At 38.9% G+C, this 20389-nt stretch overlaps 1 protein-coding gene and 1 long non-coding RNA gene across 4 annotated transcripts in view; one reads left to right on the top strand and one right to left on the bottom strand.

Moving 5' to 3' along the window:
- LOC149131006 (uncharacterized) overlaps positions 1-6641 on the top strand; it is a 26369-nt gene extending 19728 nt beyond the window's left edge. The window contains exon 2 of the long non-coding RNA XR_016238549.1: positions 4476-6641. This is a non-coding gene — a long non-coding RNA (uncharacterized LOC149131006). The remainder of the gene's footprint in view (positions 1-4475) is intronic.
- Positions 6642-9649: 3008 nt separating this feature from the next.
- LOC106880586 (uncharacterized) overlaps positions 9650-20389 on the bottom strand; it is a 34211-nt gene continuing 23471 nt past the window's right edge. For all 3 annotated transcript variants that reach the window (XM_089342906.1, XM_089342908.1, XM_089342907.1), the window contains exons 2-3: positions 11267-11608; positions 9650-9783 (exon numbers count right to left, since the gene is read on the bottom strand). In XM_089342906.1, coding sequence (XP_089199032.1) covers positions 9652-9783; positions 11267-11608 — 474 coding nt within the window. In that variant the 3' untranslated portion in view covers positions 9650-9651. The remainder of the gene's footprint in view (positions 9784-11266; positions 11609-20389) is intronic.

The raw sequence follows: 20389 nt of genomic DNA on the forward strand, positions 1-20389 counted from the left end.
CAAAAAATCAAAATAAGCAACACGGATTTCAAAGATGGTTGCAGTACGCACGTTTCATACTACTCCATTTATTTAAGTAATGCGAGCATTACATTAAATGCAATATGTAGAGCAATCTTCAGCTGCACGAAAATGCAGAAAATTACAGTAGAATAGACATATTATAATTGTGGCAACATTTCAAATCCAAGTGGGAGGAAGAATACATAAAAATCCATCTTGGCATTTAACTTAAATAAATCTAATCCTTATGCCCAAAATTAATCTAATCCTTATTCAATTAATATTATTTAATTAGCCCATGTTAATCTTAAAACAAACTCATGACTAATGAAACTTTTAATCAACCATCATGTTCCTGTATTGAATGACCTTGTTAATTCCTAATATCATTTTTCTTTTTCTGTCCCTGAAACCTTAGTAAACCCATTATTTAAACTATATAAATCCTATACTAATTTTTTCTTCACATTATAAAAATATAGCTTACATTGATGTGTCTTCAAAATAGTATTATTATATTATATATATCAGCTAAAATTTTAAAATCATTTTAAAAATAATTCAAAATAGTTTTTCATTAACCCAATATACTTAATATCCTTAGACCTTACACCTTATAGCCTCTGAATTCAATACTGACATTACTTCATGATTTTTGTATAAACTAACTACATTTCAATGTTAAATCCCTTAACGAGGACATTTCATTTTATTGTTATTAACATACCTCTTATTGTTAAAATATTGTTAAAATATTGTTTGAACTAATATTGATGTCTGTAAAACAATACTGATGCTCTATTCAGACTAAAGAAAAAACCCTGTTTGACCTATATACCTAGGGTTTAATTCCTCAACATTTTGATAGTAGTAAAAAAACCCCAACCTATAAGAGTGTTGCCACTCTGGCCAGAGGAACCTTTATAACCATATCCTTTATAGCCATGTCCATGCATAATGCTTACACCTTCTCTTTCCTTAGAAGTGATTGTCCCTTATACTATTACTACTAGATAAGAGACAATAAAATCAGAGACAGTTAGAATTTTTGCTTAGAACCAATTACTAGCCTGATAGACTTGGCTATGTCAAGACGGATTTTTATGTATTCTTCCTCCCACTTGGATTTGAAATGTTGCCACAATTATAATATGTCTATTCTACTGTAATTTTCTGCATTTTCGTGCAGCTGAAGATTGCTCTACATATTGCATTTAATGTAATGCTCGCATTACTTAAATAAATGGAGTAGCATGAAACGTGCGTACTGCAACCATCTTTGAAATCCGTGTTGCTTATTTTGATTATATATATATATATATATATATATATATATATATATATATATATATATATATATATATATATATACATACATTATATATATATATATATATATATATATATATATATATACATACATTATATATATATATATATATATATATATATATATATATATATATAAAAGTATAAAAGCTGAAACTATTATCTCACCTTATAAAAAATCTATTGTTTCACTTTTGACACGTAATACCGAAAATGTTTAAGAGTTTGTCCTGGACACTAATTAGGCAAGAAGCTGAACATTTTTTGTGGCCTGTGACACTGCATGGACCCTAAGTAGTGTATGTGTACAATACAATTTGAATGAAACCGTTTGGGTAGTTCTCGAGTTTTTATGATGCACACAGACGACAGATATTCTCAACTTTACGTATATATATATATATATATATATATATATATACACGAGAGGCTTATTTCATACTTCTAAATGTTTTACCTAGAACTGTCATTTCCTAATTTGTAACTTTTTTGCGATTTCCTGTTATTATTTTTTTTATCCATGTAGAAAATTACAGAGATTACGAATCTGGGATATATATATATTTTTTAAAGTTTAATTTTTCGTAAAGAAACCCTCAATGTCCCTTCCCCCTCCTCGGACATCCATTACCTACCCGCTTTCAAAAGGCTAAAAACACCCAATGTTTCACTTTCTTCTGATGTTTTACGCATGCGTAGAATTGTACTGAAATAGCAGACGTAAAGAATAAAAAAATTAGAGCACCACCAGAAAACCCGACATGCTAGAAACAACAGGTAAGCGACATTATTTCTGAAGAAACTTCCCTACTTTCCAAAAAAGTTAAAAGTTAAACATTGGGAGTTTGTAGCTTTTTGAAAGTGGTGAGGTGATGGGTGGATGTTTGGGAAGGAGATTTTATTGTTCATTTAAGAAAAAAGAAAGAAGAAAATTCTTAAAGATTCGTATTCTCTGTTTTTTTCTCTCCGTGACGAAATTGGTAAAAAGTAAAAAACGAAGAAATTGGGATGGGGAGAGATGAAATTAAAATGTTGAGAACGTGTTTTTTTAGTGAAATACTAATCTATCTCCTCCCCTTCCCTGATATCACCCACCATCATTTTGCGCATTTCCCTGAGCCTAACAATTTTGCATCTCTCTCCTTTTATCATGTAATAGCCCAACCCCCGAAGCTGGTCCATTATCGATTTTTATTGAAATTCAATTGAACTGGATATTAGTTCAACATGTATACACAGTTTGGTGAAGATTGGCTTCCTGGTTTGGGCAATAAGGTGGTAACAGACAGAAAGACAGATAAAAATTGGCATTTATAGATAAGATGTGTGTGTGTGTGTGTGTGTGTATGTGTGCATACATATATATGAGCGCGTATAGCCTACTAGTTTGGGTTTGCACTCACCATAACAAGATCGTGTTTTCAATTCCTAGAGTGGGTGGGGTGTTGTGTTCATAAGGAAAATACATCATCTCACGTTGCTCTGTGTTCACTGCGACACCTAACGCGTGCACTTCTTCAGGCAACGTCGGTTTGATGGAGCGTGTGGGCTAACGTACGGCACATACATTGGATCACTATAAACAAATCATTTGTGCAGATCGTTCAGCAAAAGCTGAACGCTCATACGTCGTCTTCTGTGACTGTATGGAGGCGCTGGTGCGGATGTATGGTAAGAAGCTTGCTTCCCAACCACATGGGCCAATGTCATCTACTAAAAGCCTCGAGCCGACCAAAGCCTTCTGAGTGGATTTCGTAGATGGAAACTGAAAGAAGCCCGTTTATATGTATATATCTATATGTGTGTTTGTGTCTGTTTGTCTCCCCATGTTTGTGTGTTCACGTCTCCGTAACTTAGTGGTTCGGCAAAATAAACCGATGGAATAAGTACTAATTATAAGAAATAAGTCATGGAGTCGATTTGTTCGGCTGAAATTCTTTTAGGCGATGCCCCAGCATGGCCGCAGTCAAATGACTGAAACAAGTAAAGCAAAAATATATATGGGACCTTGGACAAGTGCGAGTCGATTTCGTAGACGGAAACTGAAAAAATGCCGTCGTATATATATATATATATATATATATATATATATATATATATACATATATATATATATATATATATATATATATATATATATATATATATATATATATATATATATATATATATATATATATATATATATATATATATATATATATATATATATATATTACACGTGTATAAGGGATGATCACTAGGTGGACATCCAATATGCTAGAAAGAGGTCATCAACGACCCAACCACAAAGAAAAATAATGTTCTCCAGAAAAATTTCGCGAAACACCAAAACAGGACAAAGTGAGAAATATACAGAATAAAGAATTATCTATGGACTGCTGCAGTTTCGAACATTAACGTTAAACTTACGTAATAACATCCCTGTTCTCATCAGCATAGACGTTCTAGAATCAATATAATTTGCAGAACTATACACGAACTGTCTTCATGAAACAAGACTTGCGTACAGTTCTACCGATTACATTGGGGCTATTTTTCAAAATGCCTCAGCTACTGACTTTTTACCTAAAATGTAAGTTCACATTAGATAATATATTCCTAGATACATTATGTCTGATAAAATAAAAAAAGAAGCGTTGATGATGACACATTCGGGTCCCATTATTGGTTACAATTAATTGTCTCTTACGATGATTTTCCTTTGATTTCCGTTTATTTTTTGCCATTTTTTTTTTTGTGTTAAATTCTTGCATATCTTCGCCAAGATTTCGGGTCAGAAAGGCAACCAGTCAGGCAAAATGCTTAGCAGCATTTCGTCCGTCTTCATGCTTTGAATTCAAATGCCGTCGAGGTCGACCTTGTCTTTCGGGTTCGGTAAACTAAGTACCAGTTGAACAATGGCGTCGATGTAATCGACTTTACTCCTCGCAAATCATGAGCATGTGTCAGTTTCTAATCGAATTTCTGACGAGAGTTACTTCCCTGGAATTAAAACAAGAGTAGTCTCCCTTGTAATGACTGTTTTTGTACTTGAAACTCTTACAAATTGTGTACAAATTTCTACACATCCGACGCTATTAATACTATTGTTCATGCCTTTAACAATGTTCATAATCTTTATTTTTTTTTTTTTACTCTAGGCACAAGACCTGAAATTTTGAATCTTCCCATATCTGTAAGATTCGGTTGTCAAACTGGTTGTCAAACGTCGGTGAGAGAGAAACGCGCGCGCTCACACACACACACACAGACACACACACACACAAACGACGGGTTTCTTTCAGTTTCCGTCTACCAAATCCACTTTCAAGGAATGAAACCGGAACTATGTGATTGGGAAGCAAGCTTCTTACCACACAGCCACACTTACCCAATTTGAGAGTTCGTGAGAGGACGCTTGATGTGACGCAGTGTTTCTCAAACTGTTTTCACAGCTACCTTTTTCCTTTTACTTACACTTGTACAACTCCCCACTGCTGCAATTCAATGAGTCCCCACCTCACCTTAATGTATACCGTAAATCCTCGAGTATTGTCCGCCCTTGAGTATAATACGCAGGGGAGTTTTAGGGGGCTGTACCTCTGAAAAGCCTAAACCTTGTGTATAATACGCACCCCTTCTCTAACTTGAGTCAAGGAGGTCTATATAACGTCCTTGGTTTGTAAACGTATATATAACATAATGCAAACGTGTAGCTTTTTTGTGCACTTTGCAGAAAATAAAGAAATAACAGTAGTAACGTCAGTGAAAAATAAATATTAAGTAAATTGCCTTTACATATTTATCACTTAGAAAATTTTGCTTAGAAAATAATTTTCATTTTTAACTTCGTATATAGTACGCACTAGAAATTTTGACCGTTAAATTTTGGGAAAAAAGTGCGGATTATACTCGAGGATTTTCGGTATACCCATAATATCAGATCAGAATGACTTAGTTCCGTGTACTAGTTTAGCACAAACGACTACTTATCACAGCACCACCCGACTATAATCGAATACTGTACAAATAGCTGGTATGTATTTAATTGTTATTTATTTCCTTATTCATTTTACGAAGTTTATTGTTATTGCTGATGTTGTCACTGTTGCAGTGATTACTTTTAAAAAGCAGTTTATATCATTTAATTTATTTTTTAAGGAAATATTTAAATAGACAAAGATGAAAAGAAACTGTCCAAATACATTTATCGCCCTTTACCCACAGCACTTGTAACAAAATTTCCCCGCCTTCCAGGGGGCGATACCATATTATTTGAGAAGCTCTGGTGTGGAGCTTTCTGTCTGCGATGTGAGGATGATTATTTTACACAGAATATATGATTACATGTTGGTTCATTGTTCAACGAGTTCACATACAGTGCTCAAACGACTAGAAAATATACCGAACCACGATACAGAATATCGACACACTACCTTCCTTCCTCTGACCGGAAAGGAGAGGCAGCCTTTATCTGTTGAGTACTTTTACCGAAGGAGGATTTTGTGAGGAATAGAAAAAGGCGGGGAGAGAAGGTCTACCTTTAAGCAAATATTCTGAAAAGTAGATGAAGGTGGCGAATATGACCCGAGTGAAAGGGCTTTCTCTAAGATTGCTCTGTAGATTGCAGAAGGACAACTGGGGAAGGGCAATTGACTTAGATTCAAAATAACTGTGGTTTTGTGGCGTTTTTTGTTAAGGTGTTGCATAGTTAAGCTGTTAAGTGAAAAGTTATTTAGAGAGCTTTGCTGAAAGGATTACATTAATAATGAATTTATTATAATAAATTAGAAATAACAACGAATACAAAGAACTCAATACTGAAGTATAGTTATAAGATATTTATTGAAGTTGAAACGTTGAAAATCACAATTTACTGCAGAGTTAAGTATCGAATTACACGATTTAAGTAAAGCAGAAGAAACGAAATATGGGCGAAGAGGAAGAGAGAAGAGTGAGTCTGGACGTAATGAATAGAGGTGGCGAGGTATCAGCCAATGGTTGTAGAAGTAGAAAAAGAAGAGAGAGAAAGAGAAAGGAGAAAGCATGTTTCTGTGTCAGAGAGAAAGCGACTTCATCTCAATGACGCCAAGAGCTGGTCTTGGAGCTGGTCTTGGACGTTAGAATGTGCATCATGAACATTGTCCGAGATGTCGAAGCAGTATTTCCCAGTGGCTCTTAGGCAAGAGGTTTGGTGTGAATTAGCAGTTGTTGGGTTCGAGCATTTTCTGAGCCTGAAGTAATTGATGCTGACAGGTGGTGATTGAAGAAGGTTTCTGTGTCAGCGTCATCATTATAGGATGAGTGGAGGAGGAGGAGGAGGAAGAGGAGGAGAAGAAGAAGAAGAAGAAGAAGAAGAAGAAGAAGAAGAAGAAGAAGAAGAAGAAGAAAAGTTATGTATTTTCAATACCAGAAACATGGTCCAGACTTCAAAGAGAGAGAGAGAGAGAGAGAGAGAGAGAGAGAGAGAGAGAGAGAGAGAGAGAGAGAGAGAGAGTGAGAGAGAGAGAGAATATTAATCGTATTTGGTTGTTGAATATCTTCCGTTTTCAACTCTCAGTAATCTGAAACAGTTAAAAATAAAATAAACATAAACATAGAGAGCGAGAAAAGGAGACGTAGGAGAAACAGAGGACCTGGAGCTAGAGAGAGGGAGATTTGAAGTGAACTAAGTGAGAGATTTGTAAGAAAATGTGATGTGCGAGAGAGAGAGAGAGAGAGAGAGAGAATGTATGTGTCAGTGTGTCTTTTTTGTATAGAGCTATATCTAAGGGAGGTTCAAATAGTTAAATAGGGAGTGTGTAAAGTAGAAAAAAACTGTTCAATGAGGGCCGGTTTTAAGAGAGACATAGTCACGCTTTAAAATGATACAGAAATATAAAGAGAGATAGAATTTTAAGAAAGATGTAAGTTTAAGCTAAATGTGGCAAAATTTGAACTCAGAATGGACAGAGACACAACAAAATATAACAGTTGAAGAACAAACCACAGCATCTATGATTGCACTGTCAAAACATACATGTGATAAATTATTTATTACATACGACATTTTAACGCTAGAAATACCAACATTTCTTACTTCCTCCAAGGACCATAGCGGTCATTTTTGACCAGCAATGAAAATCTTTATTTGATACAATTTATTTGAAATATAAGCAAATGCAACGAATAAAGAAATTTGAAAATACAGTCTTTTAGCATTTATTTATCTCATTATATATATATATATATATATATATATATATATATATATATATATATATATATATATATATATATATATTGAATCTCTTTAACAACTCACAATAATGACTTCTATTACCTTTATTCCTACCTCAGTTCATCTAATTGTATATATCTATCGTTACTTTTCATAAAAAGCCTTTACTTTTTTTGATTTCCAATGTGCATTTTCGCCTATTTTTCTGCTTACTTTCCCCTTACATTTCCACGTGTAGTTTCTATTTTGTTTTTATAACATTTTTCTATTTTATATATATATATATATGTATATGAACTGACGCTCATGATTGCACATTCAATGCAGTCGTAGAAATTCGAAGGTAAAATGTAAAAGCGGTCATAGATGACCGCTCGGTACTTCTAGTGTTAAAGAGAGGCAGGTATAACTGTCCTAGATTATTGTTATTCTGCATATCATAACTATACATCTAATAAGCTGACCTGCCAACATTCCAGATTGAAAGAGACAGCTGTAAAATGCTTAGAAAATACTGTGTTGAACACTGCCTGTCACACCTGACTGATTTTCAGAGTGCAGTCGGGGCTTGATGACAAATTGGAAGGTCTCTGTGCAATAAAGTTTTGTGCTAAACTGGACAGAAACGCTATAGAGACTTATGAGATGCTTTAGACTGATTATGGATTAACTTGCATGAGCCGAACATGTGATTTTCGCTATTACAAGAAATCAGAAAAAGCGAATCCACTAGGATGCTCATGATGATATCCTTTTTCCAACACCAAAGGCATTACCTATATCCACCAAGTTTCCTCTGGCCAGGTGATCAACAAAGAGTACTTTGTGGAGGTTTCGAGGGAGTTCAGGATGGGATTTTGTTGCATGAGTCCAGAGCAGCTGTAACAGGACAATGCTCCGGTCAACAATCCTATCATTGTAAACAATTACCTGACAGAGATGCGCATCGAAACTGTTTCTCACCCTCACTGCCTTGCTCCCTGTGACTTTTACTTGCTCCCTAAGCTGAAGAAGGTGGAGGCACAATGGCCCAGTGGTTAGAGCAGCGGACTCACGATCACAGGATTGCGGTTTCGATTCCCAGACCGGGCGTTGTGAGTGTTTATTGAGCGAAAACACCTAAAGCTCCACGAGGCTCCGGCAGGGGGTGGTGGCGAACCCTGCTGTACTCTTTCACTACAACTCTCTCTCACTCTTTCTTCCTATTTCTGTTGTGCCTGTATTTCAAAGGGTCAGCCTTGTCACGCTGAATATCCCCGAGAACTACGTTAAGGGTACACGTGTCTGTGGAGCGCTCAGCCACTTGCACGTTAATTTCACGAGCAGGCTGTTCCGTTGATAGGGTCAACTGGAACCCTCGACGTCGTAAGCGACGGAGTGCCAACAAGCTGAAGAAGATGAAGGAAGTTGTGAGAAGACTTCTGGATACCTTCAATTTGGAGGACTACAAGGAGCCTTCCCGAAGTAGACAGAGCGCTGCAACAAGTGCACTTTGAAGGAGCCTAGTGTTTTGTACTTCTTTGAAAAACTCTCAAAACTTCCGGAATGCAACTTGTAAATTAAAGCCTTAAATATCTGGCGCCTTCCATCAACAAAAATAGTTTACGATGTAAATAAGTTCTAACAGCGACAAAGCTTTAAAATTGTTGGTAGAAACAGGTAAACAGAGTGTGATGATGAAATAACTGCTAAAAAAAAAAAAAATAATAATAATAATAAGGCGAGCTGGCAGAAACGTTAGCACACCGGTCGAAATGCTTAGCAGTATTTCGTTTGCCGCTATGTTCTGAGTTCAAATTCCGCCGAGGTCGACTTTGCCTTTCATCCTTTCGGGGTCCATTAAATAAGTACCAGTTACGCACTGGGGTCGATATAATCGACTTAATCTGTTTGTCTGTCCTTGTTTGTCCTCTCTGTGTGTAACCCCTTGTGGGCAGTAAAGAAGTTAGAAACAGGTAAACAGAGTAAGTTTTTGTCAAGTACTTTTAGTGGAGAAAATTCATCGGAATAAGCTTGATTTGATCAGTATCTCAGTGAAAAGTTGCTTATAATAAATATTTTAGTGTATGCTTGTCAGAATACACTTAAAAGAGAAATAATAACATACCTGAATAACTTCATTCGCAGCAAACAACTCTGAGACAGTTTCTATTAAAGGTGAAGTTGTCTTCGTACATTTCGAATTTCACGATTATATCTCCGTTCCCATCGAACGATGTTCCAATGACGACACCAGTCTGACCAATTAACTGGATGTAGAGAAAAATCAGTTATATACATATATAACTACATGCACACACACACACACACACACACACACACACACACACACACACACACACACACACACACACATACACACACACACACTCACACACACATATAAAACTGGCACTCCGTCGGTGACGACGACGAGGGTTCCAGTTGCTCCAATCATCGACCAGCTTGCCCGTGGAATTAACGTGCAAGTGGATGAGTACTCCATAGATATGCGCACCCTTAACGTAGTTCACTGGGAACTTCAGCGTGACGCGAAATATGACAAGGCTGGACGTTTTTTTTAAATAAAAGTACCGCTCATTTTCGTCAGCTGAGTGAAGTGGAGCAACGTGAAATAAAGTCTCTTGCTCAAGGACACAATGCGTTGGCGGGAATTGAACTCCCGATCGTGAGACGACTGCTCTAACCACTAATCCATGCGCTTTAACACCCCCCCCCACACACACACGCACGCACATACACATGTATGTATAAATAAATAAATATGTGTATATACTCTTTTTTACTCTTTTACTTGTTTCAGTCATTTGACTGCGGCCATGCTGGAGCACCGCCTTTAGTAGAGCAAATCGACCCCAGGATTTATCCTTTGGAAACCTAGTACTTATTCTATCGGTCTCTTTTGCCGAACCGCTAAGTTACGGGGACGTAAACACACCAGCATCGGTTGTCAAGCGATGTTGGAGGGACAAACACAGACACAAACATATACACACATACATATATATACACACACATACATATATATATATATATATATATATACATATATACGACGGGCTTCTTTCAGTTTCCGTCTACCAAATCCACTCACAAGGCTTTGGTCGGCCCGAGGCTATAGTAGAAGACACTTGCCCAAGGTGCCATGCAGTGGGACTGAACCCGGAACCAAGTGGTTGGTAAGCAAGCTACTTACCACACAGCCACTCCTGCGCCTATATGTATATTTTATTCTCTTGTTTCATTCATTTGAATGAGGCCATGTTGGAGCACCACCTTTACTCGAGCAAATCGACCCCAGGACTTATTCTATCAGCCTATTTTGCCGAACCGCTAAGTTACGGGAACGTAAGCACAACAGCATCAGTTGTCAAGCGATGTTGAGAGGGGAGGGAGATAAATGCAAACACACAAACACACACCCATATATACAACAGGCTTCTTTTCAGTTTCCGTCTACCAAATCTACTCATAAGGTGTGTGTATGTATGCATATATATGCAAGCATGCATTCAGGAGGGAAAGTGGTACCCACAATTCGTCACATGTGTCCCGAGATTGGTGAAGGGAAAGAAAGTAGGTACCCTCATCTTGGAAACCTCACCCAAATGCTTACAACAGATTGGACACCGAGTAATGGCCATAGTTACAACCAGCTCAGTTTTATAATTTCAAGCTATCATAGAGCAAAAGAAACAAAAATGAAAAAGGCCAGTGAAAAGACAGACTTACACCTGACATATGACAATCCCAGCCGCCATGGCCAACTTGGTATCTCATCAGTGTTTCGATATCAGCAGATATTGTTACTCGATCACCTGCATTTATCATAGGGTTACAGGAAGGTACAGGAGGGACAAAAGGCTCAGCAGGACAAGAAGGCTGAGGAGGATAAAAAGGCTGAGGAGGATAAGTAGGCGCAGGGGGATAAACAGGCTCAGAAGGACAAGGCACAACCACAGAAGGACAATAAGGCTCAGGATAACAAGAAGGTACAGGACCACAAGAAGGCTCAGGAGGGCAATAAGGCGTCGGATAACAAGACATTGTAACTCGTTTTGTCAGTAAATTCACCTGAAATGAGAACAACAATCAATTGTGCGTATCAATTACATGCATAGATACATATATAATTATAAATAAATGAATGAATATATAAAATAAATAAACAAATAAATATATCTGTGTATATATGAATGTGTGTGTGTATATACATACATATATATATATATATATATATATACATACATATATATATATATATATATATATATATATATATATATATACTTCTCATATTTACATTAAAGTATTCATATATATATATATATATATATATATATATATATATATATACACTGTTCTTCCTGGATTGTGTGTTCGTTTCCGTTTTTGCCATTTGTGATTTTTGATTTTCTATATAAATGAAGATATTTCCTCTGTTTGGCTGCTTTTCTTTCTACAAAACAGGAAGTTACACTGCGGGACTGGTATTTTAAAGAGTTGCATTCATTTATCACTCGACGAGATACATCTGCACCACCGGATGCTCCTGAACCAGTTGTTGAGTGCCCCACCCATGAGGGAATCGATGCTAGATGTGTCGAAACAATTGTCGTGATTAATGATAAATTCTCGTTTATCCCATTTTCCGTCTTTCATTTGCCATACATACAAATATATATATATATATATATATATATATATATATATATATATATATATATATATATATATATATATATATATATATATATAATAAATCCCTGAACGAGGTATAAACAGTAGCTGCACGACAACGTGGAGTATATTTGTCACTTAAATGTGGCTAACCACTAAGGCTACAGTAGCATTCGCCCTTAGTGGTTAGTCACATTTAAGTGGCAAATATACTTCACGTATGTATGTATGTATGTATGTATGTATGTATGTATGTATGTAAGAAAAAGAAGGGTAAAGACACCACTTGCTAAAAATCAAAGCAAAAGCTTTAAAAAACCACCAATTCTACGATAAATACACACACGAGCAATGTAATGAATATTTTGAAAAATAAGCCCAACTTCAGAATGGAATATGAAGGCATGTTAATACATACCCCAATATCAATTGATTTCATGCTGTGCATGCTAAAACATGCTTTGCAATCCTCAGTTGCAGACAGTATTTAGCATCTATTTCTAAAATATTCATTACATCAACTTTCTTTTTACTGTTTACGATGTTTTCCCTTTAAACGGAGCTTGACGTTTAAAGTTAGAAACGCACAGATGTTGAGGTAATGAATATTTTAGAAATAAGTGTTAAATACTGTCTCCAATTGCAAAGCATGTTTTCTCATGCACAACATGAAATCAACTGATATTGAGGTATCCGCCTTCATATTCCATCCTGAAGGTAGGCCTATTTTTAAAATATTCATTACATTGCTCGTGTGTTTATTTATCGTAGAATTGGTGGGTTTTTTAAAGCATTCGCTTTTATTTTTAGTAAGCGGTATCTTTACTCTTCTTTTCTTCAAATATTTCATATTATACCTGTTTAGGTAGAAGTCTTACTAGACACCTTATTATTACTGTTTTTAACAGTAATAATACTTCACAAACACACACACACACACATTTACATATATAAATATATATATGTGTGTGTGTGCGTATTCATACACATATATAAACGATGATATACACGCATATACATACATATACAATTCATTTCCCTATCTCTGTCTTTTTCTGTATACTTTGGGTAACTCTATATCCAAGATACAAAATTTTGATATATATATATATGTGTGTGTGTGTGTGTGGAGAGAGAGAGAGAGAGAGAGAGAGAGAGAGAGAGAGAGAGAGAGAGAGAGAGAGAGAGAGAGAGAGAGAGAGAGAATGAGTGAGAGAGAGAGAGAGCAGTAGATATATGATAGGTAGAAAGAAAACGAAATCTGATAGATAGATAGATAGATAGATAGATAGATAGATAGATTTTTGTCCACTTACCAACAGCAAAAAACGAGAGTGAACAAAAATGACGGAGGGAATGATAATGGTGTGACAGTAGGAGCGATGAATACAAATATTTTCAAATATACAACGAATTATCTCATGTCAAAGAGATAGGAGAAACTGCTTGAAATCAAACTGCAGGAGGGAAACGAAAATTATCACGAATAGAAGTCAATACAGAATATGAATTTCAGACAAGAATATTTACTTCAAAATGACAAAAAACATCAGAAGACAGGAAAGTCAAGTTCTTCGGAGTTAAAAGAAGAATTACTGAAGAAGAATCGCTGAAAGAATGAAGGGAAAATTAAGAAAATATAGAGCAAAGCCTGAGGTAACAAGTTTATGATTTACGGAAACAGAAAAAAAAAAAAAAGAAACATAACGCCATTATTGTCGTTGGGATCTACTTGTAGAGAAATAAATAAAAATAAAAAACCACTCCTGAATTCCGTGTGTAAGTGTGGGTGTATATATATATATATATATATATATATATATATATATATATATATATATATATATATATATGTATGTATGTATGTATGTATATATATACATATATTTGTGTGTGTGGGGGGGGGGCTATGTGGCAAGAAGTTATCTTCTCAAAGGACAGGACCACGGATCCTTGTGTTTGTGAAGATAACTTCTTTTTACCACTTAGCCAGACTTGCACACACATACACACACACGCACACACACACACACACACTCGGAACTTAGGATTAGTTCGCGAATTGCCAGAAGATGTTAGTTAGTAAGATCAAGAATCGTTGCAACAGTTTCTCCAGAATTTGTGCGATGGAGATATTACAAAGCATAAGGCTTCCAAAACAACAACAGGATATATGTATGTAAGTATATGCATATATGTGTCTATGTGTGTGTATCTATATATATATATATATATATATATATATATATGTGTGTGTGTATCTATATATGTGTGTGTGTGTATGTGTGTTTGTGTGTGTGTGTGTGTGTGTGTGTGTGTGTGTGTTTGAGTTTGAGTCAGGAACGAAGTATTTGCGTTGTTGCTTGACATAACAAACTATTACAAGTTGAATAAAATTAGAAAAATGACGTGATGGTCACGGCTGGGATGCATTTTTGATCGAAAGTATGTTCGATCAAGGACGACTATGGACTAAATAACTACTACTTTAACGCCTAGAATTACAAAGCAACAAATACAGCAAGAACAATGATAATAATGGTTTCAAATTTTGCCACAAGGGCAGCCATTTTGGGTGTGGTGATGAGTCGATTACATTGACCCTAGTGTTCAACTGGTACTTATTTTACCAACCCTGAAAGGATAAAAGACAAAAGTCAACCTCGGCGGAATTTGAACTCAGAACATAAGGATAAGCGAAATGCCGCTAAGCATTTTCCCGGCGTGCTAACGTTTCTGCCAGCTCACCGCCTTCATACAACAATAATAATAATAATAATAATAATAATAATAATAATAGTAATAATAATAATAATAATAATAATAATAATAATAATAATAATAATAATAATAATAATAATAATAATAATAATAATAATAATAATAATAATATAGAAAGGACTGAGGTAACTCCTCCTGAAGATATGGTCACAAGATATATTAACCAAAATGAAGTAGATTCACAAATTTATTTTTTGAACCAGTTGAAGACACACAAAATATCGAAATATCATTCACTGGATAACAATAGCAATCTTCTCTTAATTGTGACTCTATATCTTCAGGAAGAGTCACCTCAATCCTTTCTATAATAATAATAATAATAATAATAATAATTAATTCGTTTTATTGGCCACAAGGGCTAATATCAATTAAAAACATATAAGGACAAAGACAGGACGAAGGTTACAATGGGTTTTGTCCGAAAAGGTAGGAAAGTTCGTCTAAACAGAGGAAGAAAACGGAGAAAGATATAATAAATAAATAGATAAATAAATAGATAAATAAATAAGTAGAACTCCCAAATGGGGAGGCGCTTCGAAAAAGGAAAGGTTACACGTGGAAAAACCCATAAAACCACGGGAGCCTGGTCAGAAAAAAATAAGAAAGGGGTATAGAGCCCTTTCTCCTTTTACATTACCTTTTTTTTCTACAGGTGTATTCTCAGAATTGGTCCGTTTATACTGGCCATTTTTCCAACAGTCACCCATCTTTCAACGAATTTGCTATGAGACAGCACTTCCCTCTCTACTCTCATCTTCCTTTTCAAGTAGAACTTGAAAAAGTTGATGAGGCTTTGGCCAAAGAGGAAAGTGTCTGTCTTTAGCCCTTTCAAACGGGTCCACCATATCACCTCTTTCGCTACAGCCACTAGGCATAGGAAAATTGCCTTGCCCTCCTGGTTAAAGGAGGTCGGCGGGTCAATTCTCACGATGGATCCAGCTGATAGCCGGATCCGTCCTACACGTGACAGTAGCTGTTCGATATAGACCCACAGGTCAGCAATGCTCGGGCACTGGACGAGTGCGTGCAGAACGGTTTCGTCGTCCTGAGCGCACCTCGGGCAGGCCCGGTTGACGGCACTTCCATGTCGGTAGAGTTTATCTCGAACAGGTAGCGCACCTCGGTAGCACTGCCAGGCGAGGGACCTTTGGAAGTTATCCATGGGCCCCGGCCCGAAAGTTCTCCTGAACAGACTGCTTAGCTGATTATCCTCGACGCCTAGAGTTTCCCCGAGAACGTCGTCGCACTTTTCTCCCACTAACCCTCTATAGAACGCTAGAGTGGATCTACTACCGATCGCACTGCCCGCCTGACTGAGGGCGGTGAGAGCTTGGCGGCACTCGAGGTGCCAAGCGCCCTTTCTCGGTCTACGTTTGATCCAGGATTGCAGCTCTGTTAAAGAAACGAGCTGCGGAAAATCGCGTCTGACGAAAGGCGACCACACCTGTTCACCGTCCAGGAAGCGCCTGAGATGTCGTAGCCTGAGCGCATGTTTGCGCATCAGCAACCACGGCATGCCAAGGCCTCCGTTCAGCGGCTGTTGACAGCAGATGGAGCGCCTGACCAGTGGTACCTGACTCTTCCACAAAAAGTTGAAGAGCAAGCGTACTATCTTGGTTAACCAGCGGTCGGGATAAGGGACGACGGTCAAACGGTAATAGATGACGGATGCGATGTACGCATTCGCTACCTCCGCTCGACCTTTCAAGGAGAGCTTCCTCTCAACCCATTTCTGGGTGAGGTTGGCCACCCTGTTCGTCACTTCTTCCCAGTTTTTCTCCAACTGGAGGTCCGGACCGAACCAGACCCCGAGCAGTTTAACGGGTCCGTCTGTCCAGCGCCCTACGACGCTGTTGGACGGCATGGACTTGCCCCTCCAGGTGCCTAGTTGCAAGCCCATTGACTTTTCCGCGTTAATTTTCGCACCTGTCACCGCTTCATACTCGTTTAGTGTCTCGCCAATTAGGTCAATATGCCTGTGGCTCGACACCATCACGGTAACGTCGTCGGCATAGGCAGACACGCTCCTTCCACATCCCAGATCACGCGGGACGCCCCTCAAAGCCTCCAACTTCCGCAGTAATGGCTCGAGAGTCAATACATACAGAAGGGAGGAGAGAGGACACCCTTGGCGAACCGAACGCGAGATGTTGAACGGTTCCGATAGATGGCCGTTCACCCGTATGACCGAGCAGATGCCGCTGTATAAAGCAGCTATCCACCCGCGGAAGACCGGACCGAAACCAGCTGCCTTGAGAACAGCTGCCAGGTATCGATGGTCGACCCTATCGAAGGCTTTAGACTGATCTAAATTGATCAAAGCCCCACCCGCGCCAGCTTCGTTACCCACTCTCTCTATGATATAGCGCATGAGATGGAGGTTGTCGTAGATAGACCTGGTCGGCACAGCGCATGTCTGCGCCTTGCCAATCAGTTTGCCCACGACAGGCGCCAATCTCTTGGCTAGCACCTTGGCCAAGATCTTCAACTCTGTGTTGAGCAGAGTGATGGGCCTAAAGTTCCCTATAAAGTCCCCCTTGTTTGGGTCCTTTCTTAGCAAAGCCACCACTCCCCGACAAACAAAAGCAAGAATTCTCCCGTTTTGTTGCCAGTTGCAGTAGACGTTTGCCAAGACGCCCGCAAACAAGTCTGGCATTGACGTATAAAGCTCGTAAGGCACACCATCCAAACCCGGCGATCTACCTCTCGTGCAGCCTTTCATCGCTTCCCGTACTTCCCAGGCAGATATCGGTCCTTCGCAGCACTCGGCCTCACTGGTCGAGAGTTGCGGCAGGCCGTCTAGGTACACACCGAAATCTGTTCCGTCGTCCGTCCTACCGTTTGTCCCGAACAATTGAGCAAAGTGCTGCTGAAAGGCCGAACACATCTGCTTCGGTCCCGAAATCTCGCAGTCATTCTGGTCCACCAAAGACCGAATGGTCGCTCTGTTGCCACGCTTCGCCTCAACCACGCGGGCCCATCGAGCGGCCTTAGTCCCCTCCCCGCTTACCGAAAGTGCTTTAGCTCTGACAACGCAGACTTCATGTTTGGCATCAAAGTGTTGGTCGAGGGCCAACTTCGCTGCTAACACGTCGGTTGCGATGCCTGTCCTAAGAGCCTCGTCTAGTTTGTTAACTAAATCCCGCTCTGTTTTCTTACGTTCTACAGCTAGAGCCTTACTAAACCTAATTGATTCTGCTCTAATTGCCCGCTTCAGGGCGAACCACCAGTTGTTGTTGATGATTGCCCCGGTTAAAGCCCTCTTAACTAATAAACTAATCTGGTCTCTGTAGGCTTTGCACGCCGTTGTCGACGTGTTTAGCTTCCAGTAACCGGGGCCTTGTCTATGGAGCCTATCTAAGTCGACCGTACAGATCACGAATTTGTGGTCCGTGTAGCCGACTATGTTGAATTGTGGACACCCTATGCTATCCTTATCCGCTGGCCTACAGAAAAATCTATCTAAGTACGATCTAGACGACCCGATGCGATTAGTCCAAGTCCACATTGGCACATTCGGGTTGTCTAGTCGATACCTGTCGGGCAGCTGAAAGCGTTTGAGCAGGTTGGCGAGGCTCTTGCATCCCCCTTTCCTATTAGATGCTCCCGCACCCACCCTATCGATACGTTCGTCTAGGACAGCGTTCCAGTCCCCAACTAGCACTAAAGTGCGAGAAGTACCTAGGAAAACCTCCAGACGTTTGAAATAATCCGACTGCCCTGCTCCTGTCGGAGCGTAGGCAGCCAGCAGTCTGAAAGCAGCGCCATCACTACTATCGACGTCCAGGACCACCAACTTACCTTCCGGATCCAGGAAGATTGCCCTTATTTTCAAGTCTAGGCCTTTCCGAAATAGCACCGCAGTACCTCCACCGCCGGGGAAGAGGGCCTGTCGATTAAATCGACTCCAGTACGCAACTGGTACTTAATTTATCGACCCCGAAAGGATGAAAGGCAAAGTCGACCTTGGAAGTTTTTCTCAATCTGTAGCCCTTGGAAGCAAAATTGTGGTTTGTTTAGTAAACCCACCTGTCAATATTTGTTTAAAAAAAGAAAAACGACAGACGAGAATAGTTCATCCGTTGAAAAGAACAGCCGATGATCCACAAAACAGAACAGCCGAATTGTAAAAGTCAGTGACTGCAGCAAGAACTATAACCACAATGACAATACAGCAAGAAAAGTAATTTTCCACTGCTAGCAATCTGAAAATTTCCGTAAGAACAACAAAAGAAATCAATGACTGCAAAAAGCAACGACATTCACCACAAAAAAGCTAATACTTTCACCACCACCACCACCACCACGACCACGACCACCACGACCACGACCAACACCACCACCACCACCACAACCACCACCACCACCACCAACAACAACAACAACAACAACAACACACACACACACACAGCCCACATCATTAATAATAAAAAAGTAGGAAGAAATGGACGAACCATACAAATCTGTTGTTAGCGGATTCGCCGACGCGACGTGGTAAGGGGAGGGATTTTTATAAATGTAAATGAATTTAAAAGCGTAAAAAGCAGGCTGGAGAAATGTAGCACTGAATGTCTGTAGATCTTTTCCAGTAAGAAACTCATTTGCGGACAGTTCTATATAAGACAGCTGGGACAAGAAGTCGAAGAATAAAGCAGGCAACACGCTAGCAGACAGAAACGTGACACTTACTGTCAGATTTTGGGCGGATTCGGCTATTGGTTGAATCCATTGTGAAGATCATTTCGCAGCCTTCCTTTGGCAGGGAACGGCAGGCAGTGTTTCTTTATCTGGTAGCCTTAGCGAAAGAGGTTGTGTGGTGGATCAGACTGAAAGGGCTGAATGCAGAAGCTTTCGTTTTTAGCCAAGCCCTTGTCTTTGAAAAGGAAAGTGAGAGAGGGAAATGTTGCATTCCAGAAATCTTGTTGAAAAGTGGATGAATGTGGAAAGTATGGTCCGAGTGAACAGGCCTTCTCTAAGCATGCGCCTATAGATGGTAAGGAGAAGGCACTTGCTCTAATGGCCAGGGCCTCCGTGTTGTGTGGTTTCCACGAGCAGCCCTAGCGAGATTTCCTCTTTTCAGGAATTTTCTCCGGTTAAAATTCATTTGGGAATCGCTATCACTATTTTACACCCTTCATACTATGTAAGCCGACATTGTGTTGTCTTGTCCCGTCACCAGGGTGTTTATTTTGTGAACTCTTAGCGGTTAATAAAGAAAATATCATCATCATCATCATCATCATCATCATCATCATCATCATCATCATCATCCTTATATGGCAGCAAGGTAGCAGAATCGTTAGCGCGCCGGGCGAAATGCTTAGCGGTATTTCGTTTGTCTTTACGTTCTGAGTTCAAATTCCGCCGAGGTCGACTTTGCCTTTCATCCTT

The sequence above is a fragment of the Octopus bimaculoides genome, chromosome 26 (assembly GCF_046866305.1).
Source record: "Octopus bimaculoides isolate indiv1 chromosome 26, ASM4686630v1, whole genome shotgun sequence".
In the NCBI taxonomy this organism is placed as follows: Eukaryota; Metazoa; Mollusca; class Cephalopoda; order Octopoda; family Octopodidae; genus Octopus; species Octopus bimaculoides.